Genomic DNA, 25371 nt, shown 5'->3' on the forward strand with positions numbered 1-25371 from the left:
CACAAGAGTTAACTGTAAATTTTTCTCAGATTTTCAAATGAAAAAAAGTACAACTCATAAAAAATTAAGTTCAGTATTTCTTAGCTTATTCTAGCAGAAAAAAAAGATCCTGTTCTTAAGCCTGATAACACTACAAAAAAATAACTGCCTTGAGACACAGTTCTTATAAATGTGAAAATATCTGTAAATAGAATATAACCCTATTTTTAAAGTATTTTTAGCTTGAACAGGTAAGGTTTATCGGAGAAACATGTCCAGTTTTGTACATGTAAAGTTGTGAATAAAATACACAATTTAAATAACTTCAGGTACAAAATTCACATGGCCTTAATAAAAGGTTAAAATATTTGATAAATTCAATGCTCTTTTTGGTAAAAACTTAAGAATAGAAATCAGAAAACTCCTTTAACAAATCATACTTCTAAAACCTACCAGTTTGTAATAGAGAAATTTTTGAAGCTTTCTATTTAAAAACAAGCAAAAACAAAGATGTTTTTTATTAAAATTATTTAGCATATCTTTGGAGATTCTTGTTATCCTAACAATGCTTCAAAAATGCACTAAAGAGTCAATACTATAAAATGAAAAACAGAATTTTAAGTTGAACCTAAAGAAACTAAGGATTCCAACTAAAAGTATTAAAAATAAAAAGATAGTTCATGAAAATGTTCAGATAAAGATGAACTCCACAAATCTCCAAAGCATTTCTAGTAAAAAGCAGCAAGAATCTGGAAATTGATTTGAGGTAGTCCCATTCACCATAACAGCAAAAATATATAATATTTCAGAATCACCCTGACTCAAGACATGCAAACAAAACTAGAAAATGTTGATTTTAAAAAAGAGATGTAAAGAAAAAAAAAACTGTTATACATTGGGTGATTGAATATAAAAAAGGCTATATTTTCTACATGTTAATTGTTAGATCTGATTTACTTTCAATTAAGCCTATAAAAATACTTATCAAAGTATGACAAAAATTATTCCAATTTTTGTCTGAAGAACAAATATGCATGATTGGTAATTACAGTTTTTAAAAGTATTTGTATTTGTATTTGTCCTTGTAAAATATTGAAAACAAATAAAATAAAATGCATGCTTATGAAAAAATTTTAGAAAGCACACAATAGTATAAATTTGAAAATAAAAATCTTTATGGTTTTGGTTTAAAAACAGAAACAAATTTAGACTCAACAGAGAATGTACGAGCAAGCTTTTATATACTTGGTAAATGACAAATATTAACAAAGCAAATGGAGAGGTAATGATTATTTAATGAATGCTTTGGGAATAATTAGAAATCAAAATGAAGAAAAAATTAACTCACACCTAGACATCATAATAAAAAGCGGATGGAGTACATGGTAAATTAATAATGGTAATAATAACAAGAAAACTGGGAGAAAGCAGGATAGAACTATGTATGAAAATAATTTTGATGATTCAAGCAACAGAGAAAGTAGGTTGATGGAATTCAATTTCTAAAAGTCTTCTGTAGATAATAAAATGTTTGAAATAAATGATAGGCAAATGTTTCTTATCTAAAATAGATGAAAACTTTTTATAAATTTATTAGAACAGAACCAAGCATCAGCGCTCAAGAGACAAATGTTTGAAGAAAATCGATGGTTTAAATGAAACAAAACAGCAATAGGAAATCAACATCTGATGAACCAACCACGTTTTCTAAAATTTAAACAAATTCAAGCTGAATCAGTGTGCCATCATTTCATACCCACTTATTTAAAGTGAATGACAAAATTTATTGCTAGCTGGGCTTTGGGGAAACAGGGAACTCTTGTTTGTGGATGATAATAAGATTGGGTTTGTTTCCTCTGGAAGAAAATCTGATAATGCATATCACAAACAAACAAAATAACTATTCCACTCATAAAAATTTGTCTCTCAGACTATATCCCAGTAAAATTAGTTTTTAAAAAGACATGTGTAAAGATACTAATATCATTGTTTAAATTTTCAAACACTGAAAACAATTTAACTGTACAGGAAAGGGGAATCGTAAACGTTGAAATGAACTATCATGATAGGTAGTTCTGGACTGGGTGGATATCCCACCAAAACATACAGGATGTTGTCTGATAAAAGAATTATTCTACTAAAGAGAGTTTGAAAGTTACTCCTTTCCAAGAAAACAGAAAACTTTAAAGGTGATTACAGATACATTGAAAAATTGTAAAAAAAAAAAAAACCAAAAAACCTAAAAGTGAAAAAAGTAGAACAGAAAATTATATAAAATGTATAAAACTATGGATAATGATATGAAGTCCATTAAAATAGAGGATAGAAATCAGAAAAAGGCTTAATAGTATAAATAATTGAAGATTTGCTCAAATGAGGTGGATATTGTTTAAAATTATTTTATTAATAAATAAAATTAAAATTTAGGCTGAAAAATAGAAAAGGAAAGAATGCGTTGTTAAACCCTGACTCATACAGAAATCATGTGCTTTTTGGTAGGCATTTCTCAGATCACACCTTAGCAAGACCGCTACTGAAATCAGAAGTACATTTACCCTACTGGGGGGACTAAGCAGAAGAAAATCATCTTGGATCAAGAATCTTTTCTACTTCTCTAATACAATTCCTGGGGGACCTTTTTCCTTGAGCAAAAATTGCTCAAAAAGAATTATGTGTTATTCAAACAGTCTGAAAACCAAATCTCTTTTGACTTATTGATGGCTATAACGATCCAATGTCCATGTTGTTGTTTCTGGTATCAATTAACATGATATTTAGTTAAATATCTTTCTGATATTTTGTTTTAAAAATAAAACAAAAATATTTCAATCAAAACCCATACCATTCTTCCACCTTTTTATAAAGTTGTGTGTGTGTCATAAAAATACATTTTAAATATCTTTATACATTTAATAACAAATTGTTTCAGGTAAATGGTATTTTTAAAAACAACTACCATTCACACTTTTCATTCTTAGAGCATCTACAACATTGTCATACAGCATCTCTGTGCATTTTAACCCCTTACTTTCAGAAAGGGAAAATGTCTTAAGTTCTTTTCATAAGGGTCATTTAATGGAAACGCTCTCTGCCATTAGCTCTTTACACATGTGGCATTTTGACATGACGCATTCACATCATAAAAGTCACAGATCTGACGGAGTGGCCACGTTTTTGGAAGAGAACCTGGGAGAATGCTCAGGATCCGGGGCCAGAACTCCTTGGTGTGAGTTGCTATCTTGTCCAGTTTTCCAGGAATCTCGGAGTCCGCATGTACAAAGCAGGGTGAAAAGGAATGACAATGCGTGCACTACCAATTTCACACATTAGTTCTGAGGCTCAAAACAAATTTATAAAAACTAGATCACACATGTAAAGGTTAAGGTATGCCACAGACCCGTGTAACTGTTTCATTAATACCTGAAGACAGTATTTTTTATATTTTAAAACCTGAGTGCAGTTCAAGGATTGAGCACTCGATCCAAAGTCACCATATTCCGGGCACTGGGGCTGTCTGCCCAGTCTGTCCTGCCTCTCTTCCTGCGCTCTCAAGAGAGAGGGCATACCCCCTTCACTGCCAGCTACCCTCCCACAGAGACCCAGCATCCTCACTGCCCCCCACCCCACTGGCTTCAGATGGCATTCCGTGCATGGGCAGCCTGACTTGAGAAGGACCTCGCCTCTTCCTGCCCATCTGTGAGCTGCATTTATACCTTTGGTGTTTCCTCCTCCTTAATAAGTCCCAGATTTCTCCACCTCAGGCCCTCAGAGGTTCATTGGAGATGCACCTCGAAGAATAAATGACTCTATAATTGAGGAAGTGGGTGAGGAAAAGCATTTCACAGCCAAAGGAAAGGCAGGAGCAATGACAAAGAAATTGGAAAGTGAGCGCTTAGGTGTGGCTGGAGGAGCTGTGAGCTCCTAGGCATGGCTGGAGGGGTCTTGGAAGGTGGGCGGGCAGCACCAGGTGTAACTTCCCCAGCAAGCAGAGCCCGAGGGGTGACTCCATCCAGATAAGAGTGGCAGAGGATGGCTAATCGTTCTAATGTACCAGATCTCTATTGATTTCTCCCATCCTTTTTTAATCTATAAAAGTTGCCTTCTTTTCTTTTCTGTACCAATACTATCGTTAGCCTAATGGTTTTAGAATCGCATCCTTTATAGGGAATTTATTTTCATTAACTTTAGAGACTTTTACCAAATGTGACGCTCACTGTTGGAGAAGATGGCAATAAAATCACAAAGTGCAATAAAATTCCTGCAAGGCGAATAGTACATGTGCATTAGAAGATTTGTTTTTTAAAGTTCATATTCTTTGACCCAGTAATTTATCCTAAGAATTTATCCTAAGGAAATAATGAAATGTTCATGAAATGTATGACAAGAATGTCCGCTACAAAATCATTTAAAATTGAGAAAGTACTGAAAACACATTATATATCCAACAATAGTTGATTGATTTAAATAAGGTTCACAGATAAGAATGGATGCTACTGATTGTTACAACTGAGAAAAGCCTGATCCTGTGCTGGCTGATGGTGGGTTTGCATCTGCACGCACACACCTATGACCAGGGGACAAAATGCACAGCTCATTGTTCCGGTTCATTATCACTGCACGCTGAGATAACAGGTGGCTTCAATTTTATTTTACTTTATAGGTTTTCCAAGCTTTCTTTAATAAGTATTTTTGCTTTATTGGGGGAGGGGCTTGAAGTAATTGCCTTTTAAAACTTTCTTTTACTATGGTAAAATATACATACCATAAATTTTGCCATTTTAACTATTTTTATGTATACAATTTAGTGACATTAATTATATCCACATGTTATTTAATTATCACCACTATTTCCAAAAACTTTTGCATCTTCTTCAAACAGAAACTCTGTACCCACAAAACAATAACTCCTCCTTTCCCTCTTCTCTCAGCCTCTGAAAACCTCTGATCTATTTTCTACCTCTATGAATTGCCCTATTTTAGGTGTTTTATATAAGAGAAATCATGCAATATTTCCCCTTTTGAATCTGGTTTATTTCACTTATCATGTTTTCAAGGTTCATCCATGTTGCACCATGTGTCAAGATTTCCTTCCTTTTAAAAGCTATTGTATTGTAAGGATATACCAATTTTTTTTTGTTCATTCATCTGTTGATGGACACTTGAATTGTTTCCACCTTTTGGCCATTGTGAGTAATGCTGGTGTTTAAATATTTGTTCGAGACTCTGCTTTCAATTCTTTGGGTGTATACCCAGCAGTGGAGTTGCTGGCTCATATGGTAATTCCGTGATTAATTTTTGAAGAAGCTGCTGCTTTCTATCAAGAAAAAATGACTTATTTTAAATCTCAGTGTGACTCAGCTTTTGGGAATATAGTGTAGGAAGGAACAGTTTGATGTTGGTATCTATCAGTTGTAAAATTGATTGCCTCAAAATGTTCTGGGTTTGACATGTGCCCACACCAGCTAGAAACTTATGCCAACTTTAGAAAATGTCAATATAAATTTAATTTATCCAAATATCTGTAAGAGCTCTACATATGCCAAGTATTTCAAGGCTAGACGCTAAAAGAAACTTTGTGATCACTAACTCTTTTTGGAATGCTTCAAGTTGCAAAATCACCCCTGAGAAAACCACATCATTTACTTTATTTTCTCTTTTGCCAATAGTTAGATCTTTTCCTCACATTTCCACACATGAAAATTTCAGTTCCAGGCAAACTCTAAGTTGTTGGTTTTTTTTAAGTTAGGTATCTAATTTAAAAAAAAAATCAGATTGCGGCTTTTAAAATTTAGTCTGAAATGCAACTCTGTTTAAGGAAATTTTTCTTAGGTAACTCGTTGGAAAAGCATGATTGATTGCTTATGGTTTGAATAGTTTAACAATAAGAGTCTTGGAATTTAATAAAGTACACTGTTTTCTCACGAGTTTAAGACATCTACAAAGAATCCAACTCAAACATGATGTTTAACCCTTCTGAAGTTTTTCCACAAAAATCTTTTCTAATTGACCTGGCAAACAAAGTAAATTTGGCCCACAGTTTTCAGGACAGGGGTTATCTCTTGTTGTCTGCTTTGAAAATGCTTATGTAGACTGAGAAGGTTCTAGAAACAAGAGAATGGATAGCACATGGAGAGGAGAAAAAGAATCTTTACAAACACCTGAACTTCAAATTTTTCTAGCTGCACAAGCTAACTGAATAATCTAAAACCACAGTTACCTAGGATGTATTTCAGAAAAAAAAAAGCAGTGTTTTTATGGTGGAACAGACATATAAAAAATTAGACATACAGAGAGTGGGGACATTGGGAAGGGGATGTAAGAGAAATTTAATAGGCAAAAGATTCATATCTAGAATGCATAAAGAATTCCTAAAAGTTAATAAGAAAAAGACAAACAGTTCAGCTTAAAAACTGACAAAGTGTTGAACTGATAATAACCAGGAGAGGAAAGCAGAATGGACAATAAGCATCTAAAAATATGCTTGACTTCACTAGCAGTCAGGGGAACACAAATTAAAACAACCATGTGAAAGCATTTTATACCCAGGATGTTGCTAAAAGCCAAGTTTAACAGCATCAGGTAACAGCATTGAAACAGGGAAATCAGGACTCTTCTCTGCTGATGGAACTGTAGATTGGTGAAGTCATTTTAAAGGGTAATTTGGGGAAATCTAGAATAATTGAAAATGTACATCTCCTGTGACCCAGCAATTCTACCGCTAGGTGTGTACTCTAGAGAAACTTGCACTTAAGGAAATAAGTGCAAATTCCTCCACTAAAAATAGCAAGTTTTATGGGGAAAACAGGGTTGGGGAAGATCACTCAAAAACTGTGGAATTGGTCACACAAGAACGAACAAAAACAACAAAGATTTTTTTTAAATCATAACAAATACAGGACAGTTAATACACTGCTGGCATTTGCTCCTGGAGTCCCAGACATCTGTCCTTCCAGGCTCTTTCCTTCCTGGACCGGTAAGTGTGGATGTCCTTTAGCAGAGAACATTTTCATAAAAATTTAAAATATGACTCTGAGGATAGCCTTCTTCATTACTCTATGGTCTTAATACAAGGGGGAAAGCTTCTGATTCCGTCATCTGCACTCCTGTCGTTATCTGCAAAAGATATTTCTGTAGATTTTCAGCTCAGGTCTGTATTCATTGCTAAGACTTTCTCTTTCAAGTGCTCAGAATAGTAACATGTTGGGAAAAATCACACAGGAGCCAGCATGACCTCCTGTTCTACCAACATCCTTCCCCTATTTGCAATGGTATGTTTAGTAATTTGTACAAAACGTAACCTGAGTTGTAACACGGATGTTCATTACAGCATTGTTTGTCAGGGCAGGGGGCCCCTGAATGCCTTTCACTTGGGAACAAATAAGGAAAACATGGTGTATACAAATCGTGGGATGTTACATAATAACTAAGACAAATAAACTAGATCTATGTGTGCCAACATGGGCTTCCCAGGTGGTGCAGTGGTTAAAGAATCTGCCTGCCAATGCAGGAGATGCAAGAGATGTGGGTCTGATCTGTGGGTCATGAAAATGCCCTAGAGTAGGAAATAATGTGCTCCTGTATTCTTGCCTGGAAAATTCCATGGACAGAGGATCCTGGTGGGCTATATAGTCTATGGGATCACGAAGAGCAGATACACAGATACATACATACATGTGCCAACGTAAATAGATCTTGAACTCACATATTAAATTTAAAAAGCAAGATGCTTAAATTTAAAAAGAAGAAAAAGTAAAATGTTTTAAATCATGTAAAATAATATTAAGGATTACTCAGTAGTAAAAGTATAAAAGTATAGATTGGAAAGATACATTCCAAAATAATAATCATCACTTTCTCTGCAATAGGCAGGAAGGGAATGAAACCTCTTTGTAAGTTTTATTTATTTTAAGCAAATGAAGATCTCAAGCGAAAATGAGAAAATCTTACCATTGGCTGCAAATCCTGGCTCATGGGGAATGTGTCTTTTCAAAACTTTTCTCCTTTTCTTTCCTGCATTAAAAATGTCCCCAGTTGAAAAAAGTGGGACTTTAGCTCAGTTGAGCAGACATTTTAGTGAGGGCTACGCATGTGCACACACAGACTTGAGTAACACTGATGGAAGTGACCCAGCGCTGCCCGCAAATCCTTTGCAATGAGTGCGGTTGGTAAGAGGGGTCTGAGGGTGTGGAGATGAACAACCTGCCCCATCTCCGGGACATAGGGCAACTTGTTCCTGAGACACGCAGGCTTGGTGGGCTGAGCAGTGCTCAAGGGGGAGTTTTCCTTTAAAGGTATGAGATACTGTAGAAATACATGTTTTTTGGGGGGGAGATGAAAGACGTTTTGTTCCTGTTTTTTAATTCCTTTCCAAATGAAAACCCAAGTACAGGGGACAAAGGAACCTAATGGTGTAATAAGAAATGGCACAGGAAACCCTAATTCTACTATTTAAAAATGTTACTGTAATGAGGTCGAATTCAAATTCATCCACAGAAAAATGTTAATGATCCTTTGCTAAATAAATACATTTTGTAAGTAGTGGATAAAAAAAAGTTTCTCTGTGTCTGGTTAAGGCAGAACTTTTAACACTGTAACATTACCACTTGGGAAACCCTTCTAGCCTCTCCTTAGGCTGTAGTTTCCCCATGTGCCAAAGTCACCGTGGTGGTGACCATCTCTGTCAGTTAAGGAAAGGGAGATGGTACATTAGGTGCAAAGCCAGCCCCAAGTAAGCACTCTGCAAGGGTAAGTTCTCTGCCTCCTCTTCTAGAGGAATCTACTGCTATGAAAGCAATACTATGTTACACTAATAAGAGATGGTCACTATCTGTTCTTTGATGTAAAATTTCTTTTATTGCAATTTGTTATCCCAGTAAAACTTATTTTTATGACTTTGAAAAGAATAAAAGATGCAGTCCATGTAGGAGTCTGCATTTCAAATACTTTCCTAATTCTCACAATTTTCTTATATCACAGGGGTAATGAACTTGCAGTTCGAAGAGTGTTCACACAGGGCCTTAGCAGTCCTTGAACCCCAGAAATTGCAAAACTGTATTCTTGAATAGAGGTAGATTTTTCCAGGGAGAATGCCCATAACTTTTACTAAGTGGATCCCCACCCCAGGGACCACTGTAGTGTTATATGTGTCTTTCACCATACTCTAGCTTTTCAATTATATACAAAATGTAATATTTCCTGCCTACCTTTATGGTAATAAAAATGGCTAAGGAGGGGGATGGGAATTGGATTAAAAAAGAGAATAAATCAGTAAATCAAGAGAAAAGCCTGGTGCAGAGCTACAAAGGTGGGATGAATACCCCCCATTCCCCGATCGGTGGCCCACTCAAAAGCAAGCAGCAAGCAGCAGCCCAGTGGCAGCAGATCCATGATGAGCAGGCGAACAGGATGATATTTGTAACAATAGTCAACATATCATCTTTTTTTTCTTCCTGTTGTATACATTTTTTCCTACTGTCACAGTCATGAAAATGTTTAATAAAAATGTAATGTCTCTATTGCAAACGTCAAACTTTGGAGCTGAAGGAACCATCTCTGAGCCCCAGGTGCTGCAGACCCAGGAGGGGCAGAGGGGAGCTCTGGTTCCTGCGGAAAATGTCCAGACCCTTCTCGCCTTCTTCACTCTCACCCCCATAGGCTGGTGTCCCCAGAACAAGGGAGAGTGCCCTTTGCCCTTCTCCCTTGGGCCTTCAGTGACGACTCTGGAGCCTTTTCCTGGCTGTGGTCTTTGGACTTGATCAACTTTCCCATGGGCAGGGCAGGGTGGCCTTCGGGCGCCTCAAAAATTTCCTCCTCTGGTAATGGATGCTTCCTAGAAACAGCTTTTACTTCTGCCACGTGGACCTTGGTGACTTCACATCTAGGGAGCCCTACGGACCCCAGGCTTGGCCTCCGCCTCCATCTGTGGACTCGAGGCTGCTCCCATCCACCCCCACTCTCCACCTCACTGCCATCCACATGGCACCGTCTCTTTGGGGGTATCTTGTAACAGGCAGTGATTTTCAAACTTTTTTTTCAAGTAGTGGAATTGTTCTTTCCAAATGAACTGCTGAGCCAAAATCCAACCTATAAAACAGCTTGAAGCAGAAAACAGAGCTTGGATAGGGAACTGGTCATATCTTCACAGACTGAGCTTCTTAGCCACAGAGCGACTCTACAGCATCCCACAAATCCCAGGAACACAACCGAGAAATGCTTGGTGGAAGGGAACAGAGCAGTCACTGGTCACTCGCCCTGTCAAGATTCTTGACTGTGCAGAGAGAAATCCAATTGTAGGCCCCCTGATCAGTGAAGAAATTCATAAAAAGGCTGCTGCAAAGCTAAGCATTATAAGGAATGCTGGGAGAAATAGGCTCAAAAACAGAAACAAAAGGGTCTAGATCAGCTGAGCTCTGAGAAGAAGGTCATGCATGAACACACAGTTTATGTACCGCACAATTCCAGGGTGCCAAGTGCGAGACTTGTGCAGTGTACAACCTGCACAGCTATCCATAACAATCCTAAGCAAGGCCTTTGGGGTCCCTTGGGAGGTGATGTTCAGAGAGTCGGCAGTTCAGAACAACAGTCTCCTTCCTGCTCCTGTGTGCCAAGTGCTTTACCTATTTCAGATTATTTCATCCTCTCCACAGTTTTCAGAACATCATACAAATCATTGGGAGCCCTTATTAAAATGCAGATTTCTACATTTTGCCCCCTGGGATTCTATCTGATGATAAAAGTTCTTGGGTGGCAGCCTGGAAATTTCCATTTTACAAGAACTTCAGCTGATTCTCATGAGGGTGGTATAGAAAATACACTTGGAGAAACACTGGTAGACATGCCAAACTTTATACAGACAGGGCAAGTTTCACCTACAGCCAAGATCCCACAGCTGGCAAATTTGCAAAGAGGGTGTTTGAACCCAAACTCTTCTGGCTCCAAAGCATGTACACGCTTCATTAGACTCAAGGTACCATCTCTTTGTACCTGTTTCCAAAACTTTAGCTCCCTAATGTCCCAAATATCACTTCATATGTTTCTTTAAAGTGATTTTATTAAAAATAAAACATTTATTTTAGAAGAAAAAAATGTTTATTTCCATAGAAAATTGGTGTCACTTGCCACTTGCTGTAAACGGGAATTTGCTATAAATGTCACAGATCCCAGGCCCGCAGCTGGAAGGCAAGAGCTTGGCCCATTCTGAGAACAGCCAGGCTCAAACAATACAGCCTCCACATGGAGCTCACTTGCTCACCCCTCCCTACTGAAAAACAAGCAAATGAACTTGACATTCATATCATACCCATAAGGTTTCCTTGATGTGCACATACAGGCTCAGAGGTGAGGTTTCCCCACTGGGGACAATTTTTTTCATGTTGCTTGAGCTATGTGAATGTCTTCCTGGGTTGAGGGTCCACAGCCCTCCTGAGTCTCAAAGGAATCCATTCTTCAAAAGAAGGCAAGAACTGCTGTTGAAATGAATGTTTTCAATCTTGCTTTTGTCTTTAGCTCCCACCCCTTGCTTCATCGTCAAGAATTCCTCCAGGTGTGCTTCGGTCGTTTTCATTCTTTCCAAGTGGGACTCGTTTGGAAAGGACATTTTGCCCCTGTTCCCAAGATGGCCCCTGGAAAGGTGCAAGGCGCCAACAGAAAGTCTGTGCCCTGAATGCATCACGACACGCAACATCTTGTCCTTCAGATGTCTGCTCTGTAACTAATCTGTACCTTTGGTCTGGATGTTGTAGTAAGTTGCAGCATTTCCCTATAGCTTTTATTTTTTTTTTTAAATTATAAATGGAACAGTGAATAGATGGATGGCAGATGGTGAGCGCCGGGTTTGTCACTGTTGGAGCGAGGGGAAGAGGTCAGAGTGACCCATGTGCTAATGGACTAGACCTGGCGATTCAGTATGAGGCTTTACTATTAGTTCTTGCTTGGTTTAATCTAGACCCAGTACATGTGAGTACCCAAGTTAGTACACACATTTATTTCCTTGTTCTATCAACTGAGGGGGCCTGGAAGCAGACACCCCAGTAGCAACAAGCATACCCAGTACCTAGATTTTGGTTTCTGATAGAATCCTCCAACAGAAGGAACCAGACCTCTTGGAGAAATGATTGCTTCCAGGACTGGGGAGGAGATAGATATAAAAGATCTGAAGTTTCTCCAAGTGGCAGGAAATAAGGAGGAGCTGAAAAAAAACAAAAAACAAAACCTCTGAGAACAAACAAAATGCAATGATGAAGACACGTCAAAGGGACCCAAAAGCCAATTGAAGAACTCCCAATAGCCAAAGCTGAAATAAAAGCAAAGCAAAATAAAGTTGAATTGAATTACAACCCCAAATAGGAAATAAATATACATGAGCTCATACTGACACAAATAATGACTAAAGAAAGGAATAAATGAGGAGAATAAACTAATCTCCCATGCAGAAGAACTCTAAATAATTTACGAAGAAACTCCACCATGAAGGAGAGGGAGCCTAACTTCCCACTCCTTAAGCATAGTGACTTTCTTCAAAAAGGGCAGAAAGGGAAGGAGTGGAAGAGTAACAGTGGAGAAAACTGATAAATTCTCCCTCAACCCGGCAATCGAGGCCATGTCGGGGTGCCTGTTTGTGTCCTTGATACGATGTGACAAGACGGCACTTGCTTCGTGGCTCTCCTCCCTAAAACACGTTATCCCCGTCGGATCATGAGAAAAACACCAGACAAATTCCAATCGAGCCACAGTCTACAAAACATCTGACCTGTACTTTTCAAAGCTGTCAAGGTCATCAGAAACACGGAAAGCCTGAGAAGCTCTCACAGTCAAGAGAAGTCCAAGAAGACATAACCCCTAAATGTGGTATGGGGATCTAGATGGGATCCTGGAGCAGGAAACGGAAATTACGGGAGAACTGGAGAATATTTAAATAAAGTATGAGCTTTAGTTAATAATGGTATATCGATATTGGTTCATTACTTGTGACAAATGTACAATACTAATATAAGATGTTAATAACAGAAGGAATTGAGATTGGGGTATACAGGAACTGTCTGTACTCCTCGCCAAAATTCTCTAAATTTAAACTGTTCTAAAATTAAAAGTGTATTTAAGAAAAGGAAAATGAAAATTATGAAATGATTCAACTGTAAAGAAAAGTCCAGAAAGTAATTGAATAGACACACAGGTACCCATCAGCTAGGTTTAACAGATACTAGCTAGGTTTAACAGATACTACATTTGTCTTTCCAAGAACCATTTCCATGCATATTTTATTCTTGGGTTACATATGTATATTTCCATTAACAAGATATGCTGTTGTTTTTGTGTTAATAGTTACATAAACAGTGCATGCGTGCATGGCTAAGTCACTTCAACCTGACACTTTGTGACTCCATGGACTGTATAGCCCTGGCTCCTCTGTCCACGGGGATTCTCCAGGCAAGAGCACTGGAGTGGTTGCCATACCCTCCTCCAAGGGATCTTCCCAAACCAGGGATCGAACCCAGGTCTCCTGCATTGCAGGCAGATTCTTTACCGTCTGAGCCACCAGGGAAGCCCTCATAAACAGTAGCATGTGGTTATTTAACTTTTGCAAGTTGCTCCTTCATACAATATTAGTTGTTAAATTTATCTATGTTGATCGTGATTACTTATATCTAGTTCACTCATCTTGACCTCTGTATAGTATCTTATTATAAAAATAACACACCATTTTTCATCCTTCCCCTGAGAGACAATTAGGGAAATTTTTTTTACTGTTGAGAATAATATTTCTGTGAACACTGTTACATGTGTCTTCCAGTGTGTATGTCAAAAGGTTTTAGGATATACTCTGTATGAGTGGCATTGTTGGGTTGTAGGGTAGGTACAAGAATTCAATTCTGCCGTTCATCCCTGTGAAAAGCTGGTACAGTCCAATTCTTAATTTTGCCAACCAGTTTGCTGAGTATATTTTCCTGCTTATTGGCTGTTCTGGTTTCCTGTTTCTTCTGGGAATTGCCTGTTTATAGCTATTGCTTTTTTTTTTTTGCACTGAGTTGCTTAAAAATTCCTTACTGAATACATATTTAATTTGTTACAAAGGTAATACAAGATTCTTGGGTATCTTAATCCAGTGAGGACTGCAGTGGGCTCACAGGGTCTCACAAAAGCCAGCTGTCCGTCTCTTCAGAATTCTGTGCTCAGTCATCTCACACTGGTTGCTTAAATTAGCCATAGTGGAATTTCCTTGATTTTCTAATCAAGGAAAATTAGAAAGTTCTAAAATTCAGGGCTCCCACTCCCCACTCCGACATAGCCCACTGTCGGACACAGCAGTACACCGGTTATCTTAACCTCCACCTGAGTCCCACTTGCCTCAACCATCTCCTTAATATGATTGGTTTGAAAGCAATCCCTGACCTCCTAACTTGACTTTCTGACCTGTTGGAACTCAGTTTTGGACCTCTTTCAGGAGCTATTTCATTAGGGTTTCTATAATATAAAATACATACAATATCCTATTAAATCAATACCTCTTCAACTTTGAAAGAAAGAAAGTCAAACTGTTAGTCACTCAGTTACATCCGACTCTCTGCGACCCCATGGACTGTAACCTGTCAGGTTCCTCTGTTCATGGAATTCTCCAGGCAAGAATACTGGAGTGGGTAGCCCCATTCCCTTCTCCTAGGCATCTTCCCGATCCAGGGATTAAACCCGGGTCTACCTGCATTGCAGGCCGATTCTTTACCATCTGAGCTACCAGGGAAGCCCAATATATCTTCAGCTTTGAAGCTGTTCACTATTCATTTAGAGCAAAGGGAGGCCCCTTAAGTGGCCATAATACACAATTATCCAGGACCAGAAGTAGAAGCCAAATATCTAGTGATCCTGGCATTGGAAGGGACCTCAGATGTTACCATGCCGGCCTCTGTCAATCCAGTGCTTATTTGGACCATTTGCCCAGTAGGTATGGATCCAGTCTCTGCCTCCTTCTGATGCTGAGCTCTTTCCCACACAAGGCAGTGCTGCAAGCAGAGCCTGCAAGACAATTGCAGTTTTTCATTTCTACTGCAGAAGAAGAAACATTCTTAAAAATAACTGATACCTCCTTTCCTTCCCATTGGACTGGCTCTGCCCATTGGAGTTACCCGGGTCAAGTCTAGTAATCATTTTCCAAGCATGTGAAAACAGACGTTGCATGAAACTTAATGTTTATATTAAGTTTATTAATATTAATGTTCATGATTATATCTTAATCACCCCTCACGGGATTCAGGAAGCAATCCTTTGCCATCCTTGCCCTGTGCCGGTACGGCGTTCTCTTGTGGATCCGTGGTCCTCCCCAGACAGACATAAACACGCCGATTCTCCAGATGTGGTCTGCACACTGGAGCAGCAGAGATCTATGTAACTTTAAGGTCTCACTTATTTGCAGCGGGTCCGTGAGGCCAGCAACAGAGTTTGGTGCTATTAAGGAGCCTGACACACTGATGCTGCTCAAATTATTTTTTTCACTGAAAAAATGTACAAATATATTCTATACAATAAGGCTTCACCAGAACTTAATATGCAGAAGAGAACATTTTGCAGGAACGTTCTCAAAGGTCAATAAAGGGATTATTCCTTCTGTGGGTCACCTGTGGTCACTTGTTACAGCTGCTGCTGTGGAGATATTTTTTGCTCATCTTTCCATATTTGTATTCTTGGAATAAATATGGGAATTTAGAACTGGTGAAAAAACCTGTTCTGCTCTAAGAAACTCCAATATGTGAAAAATCTAGATTAATAAAATACATTAGGAAACAATTATTCCTTGAGTCTGGCTTCTGTTGCCTGTGCATTGATTTATACATTATTAATTATTTGACAAAGAAACTAGAGGTAGAAACTACACTATGGGATACGAAGGTACCACTCTCAACTAGAAACCAAAGAAAGAAATCATGGTATTTTTAGAAGCAGGAAGGTCTACTCCAATATGATCATTTCATCGAGGAGAAAACAGAGCGAAGCGACCGCGGAGTCACACTGCTTTGCGGAGTGGGGCGGGGCATGCTGCTGACAAAACATCTCAGGGCTGGTGGCTTTAATCAGAGTGAAGAGAAATTTTGATTTAACTCCACTTTTCGGGTACTTCTAAGATGCATTTCAAAGATGAAGAAGCATCTTTTGTGCTCTCTGCCAGCCAAGGATCCTTAAGATTGAAAGTGAAGGAGTCAAGACGGCAGACCCATCTCAGAGATCAAGTGAAATAGACAAGTGAAGAAATACGGAGCCAGAACAGGGCTCCGGGCACGCTTACTTTCCCACAGATGATAATCGGGAGTTGAACACCCCCACATCCTCAGGCCAGCGCCAGCTTGTGGAAAGCTGGGCAGCGAGAGAAGCCTTCCAGCCTCCACCCTGGATCCGTGGTGAGCACAATGGTGCCTGTCCCTCCTGGCTCAGGCCTGGGTTTTCCAGGAACTCCCCTTACTGATGTTTCACCAGAACGTGATTCTGGAAGTAGTCCCCCAAAGATGTCCCTCTGTTCCTCTCCAAATGTTTTCTGAAAGCTCCACCTTGCCTTTCAAGTATTATGGAGGAATGTAGCACTGATGGCCCCGTGAGCTGGTGGTCCCTGAGCATCTAAAATAGGAAATCTTCTCAAGGTGAGTGTGAACGGATCTCAGGGAGACTGGGATTCACATCGCTGTGGCTGTGCAGGCACCGGGAACATCTGGAGATCGCTTGTCTCTTTCCTGCCCCTGGGTTGCTTTGTGGAGACCCGTTGGTGGCTTCCTCAGCTCAAGCCCTTTGTAGGAGACCTTGGGCAGATGTATCTCTGAAAGTATATTTATTCGCAGAGACAGCTGTGGGCATGGAGGTTGGAGACGAGCTCTACTAACTCACATAATAGCAAAAATGGAAAGCATTGTGCTAAGCTTTTTCAGAACAGCTGCAAAATTTCTAAATTACATAATGGACTCTTTAAAACTTAAAATTCAGATGTAATTACACACAACGAAGTGCATCCATCTTAAGTGTACAGTTTGACTTGTTTTTGATGAATGCATATGCTACCGTGCTTTTGAGGCTCATCTATGCTTTTGTATGCATTAATAGTTCTTTCTTTTTTATTGGTATGCAGTACTGCGTTGAATGGATAGATCACAATTTGTTTGCCCTTTTCCCTTTTGAGGTACATTTGGGTCGTTTCCAGTTTTTTGTCTTTAGGAGCAAAGCAAAGCTCCTATAACCTATAGGTTATAGGAGCAAAGTCCCCTATAGGTCTCCTTGTGGATGTATTTTCATTTCTTTTGGTTAAATAGCTAGAGGTAGAATTGCTGGATCATGAGTTAGGTATTTATTTAACCTCACAGGAAACTGCCCATTTACAGAATGCACTCAATGAACCTGATTACTTGTGAAGTCAATTCTCTGACATTTTTTGTTTCATGATTTGTTTTTGTCTTGAATTGCATTGATAGCATATGGGTAGTTATTCTTTGAAATATATCCTTAATAATAAGACCTTGATTAACTATACAATTTTAGTGATCCTTTAATGCTTCTGATTTGTTTAAACAAACAGCTTGTAACCTGGAAGAATCCCACTGGACACCTGGGATGATCTTTCATGAATCTCTCCCATAATTTTTAAATTTTCTTTAATATTTTATACATACAGAAATATGTGTAATGTATGTGTTAGTTATAAGCATAATTACAAAATAGAAACCTGTAAGTCTACCACCACATCCGAGGATGAGCTTGTTTCCCAGGAACACTGCATGTGCTTAGAGGTTCACTCCACTTCTTCTGGAAGTAGCCAAGATCCTGGGTTGTGTGCTCTGCATGAATCCCCTTGCTAAGACAAAACCAAAGCATAACAAAAAAAAAAAAAAATATCATAGCCTGTATTTAAATATTTTGCTTTAAAATTTGTCTCATGGTTCTTGTTTTCCCTGCTTTTAAGAGCTTTGTCAAAATGGGAGTATGGGTATAGTTTTTTGGAACTTGACTTTCTTTACCTAACACTGTGTTTCAAAGCTCCGCTGCTGTTGTGTGTGGCTGTCGTTTATTCACTCACTGCTGAATGGCATTCCTTTCTGGGAATATATCACAGTACACTGTATTACTTGTCAACTGTCATTTGTAGGGCTTCTCATATTTTTCACTCCATATATATTACACTGGCGGGGGGGGGTGGAACCTGGTACATTTAGCAGAGTAATTTGAGATATAACACTTTTCAAGTAAACAGTTTTTATAAAGTGAAAATGAGCAACCAGCTTCAGTTCCAAAATAAGGGAAATTTATAGGATACCTGAGGAAAACTGCATAAAACAAAACGTGTGACACATTGGCAGTGTAGTTGTAAAGACTCCAATTAATGCTTTACTACATGGTTTTATTTCCAAGGTTGAAAAAATAAGTTTGACTTTGGTATGTAGAATGTAATAATTGAAGAAAATACAAATCACCTTTGTGTAATCAAGGTAGAGCTGAAAGGCAATCTAAATTTTGATTCTGTTTAAATATTAAGGCATATAATTAAAAAATCTAACTTCTAACTGTCTATAATAATTTAATCTTATTGACGTCTTAGTACTTTAGGATAAAACAACATTTTAAAAAATCACAGATGAAAAGTCATTTTCTTTACAAAAAAATCCTACAATTTAAGTAACTATGCATTTCTCTTTATTCCATATACCCCTTATGTTCTCAGGGACAAATGAATGAATTTACTAATACTAAAACTATATTGTGTAGTATTTAAAGATTTTATATTAGCATCACTCTTTTAAAAACTCAACTCTAAACTTTTGTCTTAATTTAGAAGTATGTATTGTAAAATCCTGAATACTAAATATAATGAAGATATGATATTGATATTCCTCTACATTTAATGGCAAAATGGATCTGTAGGCATCAAGACCAACTTCATGTAGAGTATTGTCTGGAGAAATATTTTAAAATAAATTTAAAAAATATAAGTAGATCAAATTTTAATTATTCATATGGCAGTGCCTACTTTTAAAATGATACCTGCTAAGTTTCAATTTCTTTTTAAAGATTCTAATTTCCTTCTTTCTTTGTTAATGTCCAGAAATATCTAAAACTGGAACATTTTAAAATTAACCTGAATTTCAGTTAAACAAAACAATCCCATATGAATGACTTTCTTAAGTAAGAAAAGATTTATTTCCCTCTATCCAACTGACTCACTGAATTGAGCTAAAAATTTCCAAGAGGCAAATGATGTAGGGAATAAATATAGGGGGAAAAGGGCTAGGTTTCCATTATAATAGCTTTTGATTTGTTTTCAGCTCTTAATTAAAAAAATTATTTACGAACGATGGGATGCATAATGTAACGTGGAAATCTTTTACAATTAGAGTAAAAAAGGAAACCTACTTTCCTTTAGAACAGATCCGATCTTACCAGACAGCCTGATTATTTATGAGACAAACACTTCTACATCTCGACATCCACAACTCTTATTAGCCATCTTCTTTTTATTTACTGTTGACATCAATTAGCCTGAGTCATGAAGCCGGACCACCTTAAAGGCGACACGTGGTCCAATCACTATGCTTAAAAGTCCACGTATTTCAAACTCCTCTCTCTAGACCTCGCTGGGCTGTTTCCCGCTTTAAGGACCTGGTTTCCGCAGCATTTATTCATTAGATACCAGTCCAGGGGCAGGCTCTTTGGGGAAACCCCTCCTCGAGCACCTTCAAGAAGACCACGGAGGAGACCGGCGGGCGATAGTGTCCAGTCCTTTACCGAGCAAAGGAGGGAAGAGAGACGCGCCCGGAAGGACGCGAGCAGGTGCGGGTGGGCTCCCGCAGTGGCCGCTCGGCGATCCGGCGCAGCGTGTCCGCGTGCCGCGAGCCCGGCCGGGAGACTCCGGCCCCCGGCCCCAAGCGCATCCTCCGGGGACCCCCCCCCGGCACGCCCCCTTGGCCTCCGGGGGTCCCTGCAGCCCCGCACCGAGCACGCGCCCTGGACGCCGCCCGCAGCCGCCCACGTGGTGGGGCCCGCAGAGGAGCGAGTCGGCGAGCCGCTCCCCGGACCCGCCGCGGGTCTCCGGGGCCGTGCCGGCGCAACCCAGCTCGGCCGGCCCCCGGCCCGGGCCCCCAGATTTCCTCTCCCGGAGGGAGGGGACACTCAGCGGGCCGGCCCTCCCCGCGCCCGCCGCGCCCCCTGGCGGCTGCGGCGGGGACGCGCCCCGGGCGCGCGGGGCGGCCCGTCTGGGCCCCCCCTTCGCCCGCTCCGGGCCCCCGCGGGCCGTCTCCCCTGGCTCCCGGGCCCGAGCCGCGCCCTTCCCCCCGGCTGCCCGGGAGTTCCGGGACTGTGGGCTCCCCTGGGGCGATGCCGCGGCCGTCCCGGCCTTGCGCCAAAGTGCCCGCTTAGTAGCCTGGATGTGTGTGGGGGTCTCCTTTCTCCCAGGTATGCCCCTCCCGCCACATTCGAGCTGTCCAGCAGGCTGCGAAAAAATGCCGCATGCACGCACTTATTTATTTATTTTGCAACAGCTGCAAGACACAATGAAGCTTTTCAAGAACCGGGGCAACGCGCGCTCCAGCCGCGCTGTTGTTGTTTTCAATGAACCTCTCGGGCCTCACGCTCCCCGCCCAGCCCGGCCCAGCCCCTCCCCCGCTCCCCAGCTCGGTCCTCAGCCGGGCCGGGCCCGGCGCCGGGGGCATTGTTTTTGGAGTCTTGCGGGAGGGGCGCGCGCGTGCAGGCTGGCCGGCGCAGTGCGGTGGGGGTGAGAGCGGGGGCGCGCGCGCGCGCGCGGGAGCCGTTGCGCGCGGGCGGGGCGCGGGGGCGGCACCTTGCCGCTTCACCGCCCGCGCCGGGGCTCCGCTCCGCACGTCCCTGCGTTCCTGGGCTCCGGCTCTTGGCGCGCGCCGGCCGGGGCCCGGCCCTCCGCGCGCCGGGCCTGCGGCTGTGGCCGCTCCAATGCGCGCGCGCGCGTGAGTGTGTGTGCGCGGCCCCGAGCGCACGCGCGCGCCAGGCCCCAGTGTGTGGCAGCGGCGGCGGCAGCGGCGCGGCGGGGCTGAGGCTCTTGTTTACCAGCATTAACTCCGCTGAGCGGAAAAAAAAAAAAAAAAGGAAAAAAAAAAAAAAACAAAAACCAAACAACCCGAGGAGGAGCGAGCGCACCGGGCGAACTCGAGAGGCGGGCGAGGGAGAGGGACGCCGCCGGCGAGCCTGGCCCCGGCGCGCCCGTGCCTGGAGCTTGCCGACCCCCGGACCCTCCACGCCCCTCCCGCGCGAGGGGAGCTCCACGGCGCGCCGCGGCTTTGACCTTCAGCGAGCCGGAGCCCCCGCGCCGAGCCGGCGGCGGGCGGGGGCCGGGCGGGGGCCGGCGCGGGGCGGGCGGCGGGAGCGCAGAGCGCGGCCGGCCCGCCGCTTTGTGTGTGTCCTGGATTTGGGAAGGAGCTCGCGGCGGCGGCGGCGGCGGCGGCGGCGGCGAGCGGAGCCCGGCGGAGGAGGAGCAGCAGCAGGAGGAGGAGGGGAGCGGCTCATTCATTTTTCCTCCGCATTTCTGCCCCCGGCCGGCCTCCCCCGCGACCTGGGCTCAGGGGCCGTCTTGCGAACTGCGTCGCGCCCTCCCGCCGCGGAGGCTCGGGCGTCGGGCCGCCTCCCCCTCTGTCTGGGGTCGGGCTTGTTTTCCTTCGCTAAGACGGATCCGGGCTTGGCCCCCTTCTCTTCGCAGTTTTTCCTCCCTCCTGCCTCTCTGGGTTTGAAAATGGAGGCCGACGACGCAGACAGCCCGCCCCGGCGCGCCCCGGGTTCCCGACTTCGCCGAGCGCTGGGCCGCGGCTGCCGGCGCTGAGGGCCGCCCGCCGCCACCGCCCGCCCCGTCCGCGCCTCCCCGCGGACCCCCGGCCGGCGCCGCCTCGGGAAGTGTTGTCGCCTTCGCCCTTGTTTTTGGAGGTGGGGGGGGACGAAGACTCGGAGACTTTTTCTTTTCCTCCTCCACCCCCCCCCCCTTTTTTTTTTTTGAGAAAGGGGAATTTCGTCCCAAATAAAAGGAATGAAGTCTAGCTCCGGAGGAGGGTCCCCGACCTCGCTGTGGGGACTCCTGTTTTTCTCCGCCGCGCTCTCGCTCTGGCCCACGAGTGGAGAAAGTGAGTATGTGCCCGCCGCCCGCGGCCACTGCGGGAACTTTTCCTCCGAGGGGCTGCGCCCTGTTTGCGAAACCCGAGTTGCCACCGTCGCAGCTGTCGGGCTACCGGGCTCTGGGGCGGCGGGGCGGGGCGCCGAGGAGCTCGGCCGCAAGGCCGGGGGGGACCCCGGGGCCCAGGTCGTTGGTTCGGAGGCCCGCGTGGCCCCGGGCTCGGCGCATCCCCGCGCGGAAAGGGCCTCGGTGGCTCTCCCTTCCGCGGTCCCGAGAGCCCTGCCCCGCGGCCCGGCTGTCTGGGCTGCCCTCCCTGCCCGGCGGCCCGCGGTGGGGCCAGGCCCCCGGGGCTCCAGCGGGGAAGTTCGCGCCCGGCCGCCCGCACCGCGCGCCCTTCCCGGCGCGCGGGGCCTCCCGACACGCGGCGCGCGGGCGGCGGTGACAGCTCGCGCGGCGCCCTCGCGCCTGGGGCAGGTTCGGAGCCCGGGGTGGGAGCGGGCAGCCCGCCGGCCCCGGTTCTGCAAGGTGCCCAGGGGGAGGTGCCCGGCGGGGAGGCTCCGCGGCCCCAGGACAGGTTCCAGACATTCCAGCGCGACCTCCTGCCGCTCGCCACGCTTGGCCCCTTGGGCTCTTTGGGTTCCTGGCTTTCCCTGTCGCTTTCGCTCTCCGGCCTCCCGGGGCTGCTCAGTGCGACTGGGGGTGCGGGGAGCGTTCCCGCTTACATCTCGCACCCCTCGCTGCAGCCCTTGGGAAAAGGTGAAGTCGGGGGCTCGGCGTCAGGCGGGCTGTTCCGGACAGCGCGTCCGGATCCCGAGTTCAGAGGGTTTGGGGGACCCTTCTCCCCGTTTTCTAGCGGCCCGTGGACGCTCTTTTCGTTCCGGCGGGGCTAGGGCTGGTAGGGCGGCCTCTGAGTGTGCAGGAGTGGGTGTGTGGTCGGAGCCGACGTGTATTTCCACACACGTGCTCGCAGCCACACGGCCGCCCAGGAACACCGGGCCGCCGTGCCCGGGCGAGAGGTGGCCCGCGTCGCGGTTTCGGGCGCGCGGGGCCCCGCGGCGGCGGGCGTGCGGGGAGGGGGCTCCGCGTGGCGAGCGCGCGGCCGCGGCCTGGGCTTCGTGGCCGGAGTTGTGTTGCGCGCCCCCCCCACCCCCCGTCCGCACTTCCTCTGCTCGGAGTTAATAAGCAATATCGCTCCACGCGCTGCCGCTTGCAATCTGATAGCTTTTGTTTTGGTGGTGTCGGCTAGGGGTAGGGACGGGCAGGGAGGGAGGGAGAACTTAGCGCCCCGCGGTATGTGGAGGGCGGAGAGGAGGGGTTTCCATTCTTCTCCAAAAAGTAAAGGGAGGCTCTGCTGGTCCATTCGCGACGGCAGGGTATCTTGAGCACGATTATAAAGTTCAAATGCAGGCACAGAACTGGGGCTGGGAACGGCGAGGGCGTGTTGGTGAGTAATGTTTGCCGAGTGTATGCAGGTGGTGCCAATTAACTTCGAAAAATCACGACTGCGCCTTGCAGAGTGAGGGGGAGAGTCAGGAGGCAGCGGGGGCTGCCTGGCCCCGTCTTAGGTGCAATTCGGAAAGACTGTTCGTATAAACAAACCCTTCTTAAACGTTTTGTAAGAAATGCGTTCACGACCGAGTAGGAGCAGATTTTTAAGGATTAGGGTGTTGACTGCGTGGAGTGAGACTCGCCTGGAGTCCGGACACTCCCCACATCTGAGCTCTCCTGCTCTTTGTTTTCCGAAGTTTCCGCACGCTGGATTGGGCGAAAGGCTCTCGGCACCCTTCTAAGGCTCACAGATGGTGTTTGGGGGCACAGAGGAGGGCTTCTAGCTTTCAGGAGCTAAATATAGTTCAGGAGACACAAGAGAGTTAATCCATTTTATTACGGCATGTTGTTGAACTGTGTCGTGGCTCTAGTTTTATTGTTTAATGTTAGTAAGTTCTGAAATTCACAACACCAGGGTTGGCCTTGCTTCTCCGACGCAGGACTCCGGGATTTTAAAATAGGATGTCTTGTTGTTTGGAGTTCTTGATGAAAAATACCCTTTGTGAAAGGTGTATTTGTTCTGTTTTTCTTGACAAAACAGGCAGGAGGGGAAGGGGCGTTTTAACTACTTTTATAGTACAAGATGCCAAACTTTGCTCAAGGATCTCTCGCAAATAGTTGGTTTCTGAAAACTTGATGGATGGCCAGAAGGCTCCTCATTCCTGATTATGGTTTGTTGAAGTTCTAACTCACTACCTGCCCCTCCCTATAGCTAGGAAGTTTTCAGGAGTAAATGGTATGCTCAGCCTGTGTTCAGCTCTTAGTCCAAAAGGTGCTGGAATTCTTACTTCTGATAGAAATAAAACCAACAGCTCCTATCAGAGACAAGCATTGTTTTGTCTGTCTAGTATAATAAAGATTGGGATGCTGTTGATTAATAATGTGTTGGCCTATTTAGGGATTAGTGTTTTCTCTCAGTGTGATAGCAGTAGGGGTGATTAAAAAAAACACAAAAACCTTTAATTTGGAAAACCTAGGAGTTTTGAAGCAGATGAAGTCATAAAGACTTTTGTATCAATGTACCGTGAACAGTGCATCTAAAAAAGGGAGGTTTGGAAGTTAGGAGTGATAGCCAAATAATATGATGCTTAAAAAAAAAAATCGGTGTGCCCTTTAAAGGTATTGTGGCCATCTCATTAGAAAGATCCAGTCATCTTTCTGCCCCAGGCACAGTCATATTCTATTGTCAGGGAAATGTAGGTATGTGAAAGATGGGTGTTTAAAGAAGTTGCTGTTTTATTACCAGAAGAAGAATTCCAGAATAAGAAGTTTGGAAAGAACCTAAATAGCAAATTATAGTTTAGCCTCTCTAGAGGGAAATAGCAAGTAAAGGGTACTTTTGTGGAGGGGTGGGTGTGGGTTTGAAGTTTAAAAGGTTATATGTTTAATTTGTCAGAAGGATTAGAAAAGTCCAACATTAAGAAATATGCTAAGGTTGACTGGAAGAACCTTAAAAACATCGTGCTTAGTGAAAGAAGTCAGTCACAAAAGACCACATATTGCATGATTCCATTTATATGAAGTCCAGAATAAGCAAATCCGTAGAGACAGAAAGTAGATTAGTGGTTGCATAGGGCTGGGGAAGGAGGGGGTACGGGTTTCTTTTAGGGGTGATGAACATACTCTAAAATTAGATTGTGGTAATGGTTGCACAACTTTCTGAAAATACTAAAAACCATTGGATTGTGTACTTTAAATTAGTGACTTTTATGGTATGTGAATTATATCCCAATGAAGCTGTTTTTCTTTCAAGAAAC

General features: G+C 43.5%; 1 protein-coding gene across 2 annotated transcripts in view; it reads left to right on the forward strand.

Moving 5' to 3' along the window:
• Nucleotides 1-21945: 21945 nt before the first annotated feature.
• Nucleotides 21946-25371, forward strand: part of IGF1R (insulin like growth factor 1 receptor) — a 301102-nt gene continuing 297676 nt past the window's right edge. Inside the window, exon 1 of one of the 2 annotated variants that reach the window (XM_043921449.1) lies at nt 21946-22076. In XM_043921449.1, the coding sequence (XP_043777384.1) occupies nt 21983-22076 (94 nt within the window). In that variant the 5' untranslated portion in view covers nt 21946-21982. Of the gene's footprint in view, nt 22077-23410; nt 23511-25371 lie in introns of those variants that run through there. The other variant, XM_043921450.1, reaches the window with a different exon arrangement.

The sequence above is a fragment of the Cervus elaphus genome, chromosome 13, assembly GCF_910594005.1.
Source record: "Cervus elaphus chromosome 13, mCerEla1.1, whole genome shotgun sequence".
NCBI lineage: Eukaryota > Metazoa > Chordata > Mammalia > Artiodactyla > Cervidae > Cervus > Cervus elaphus.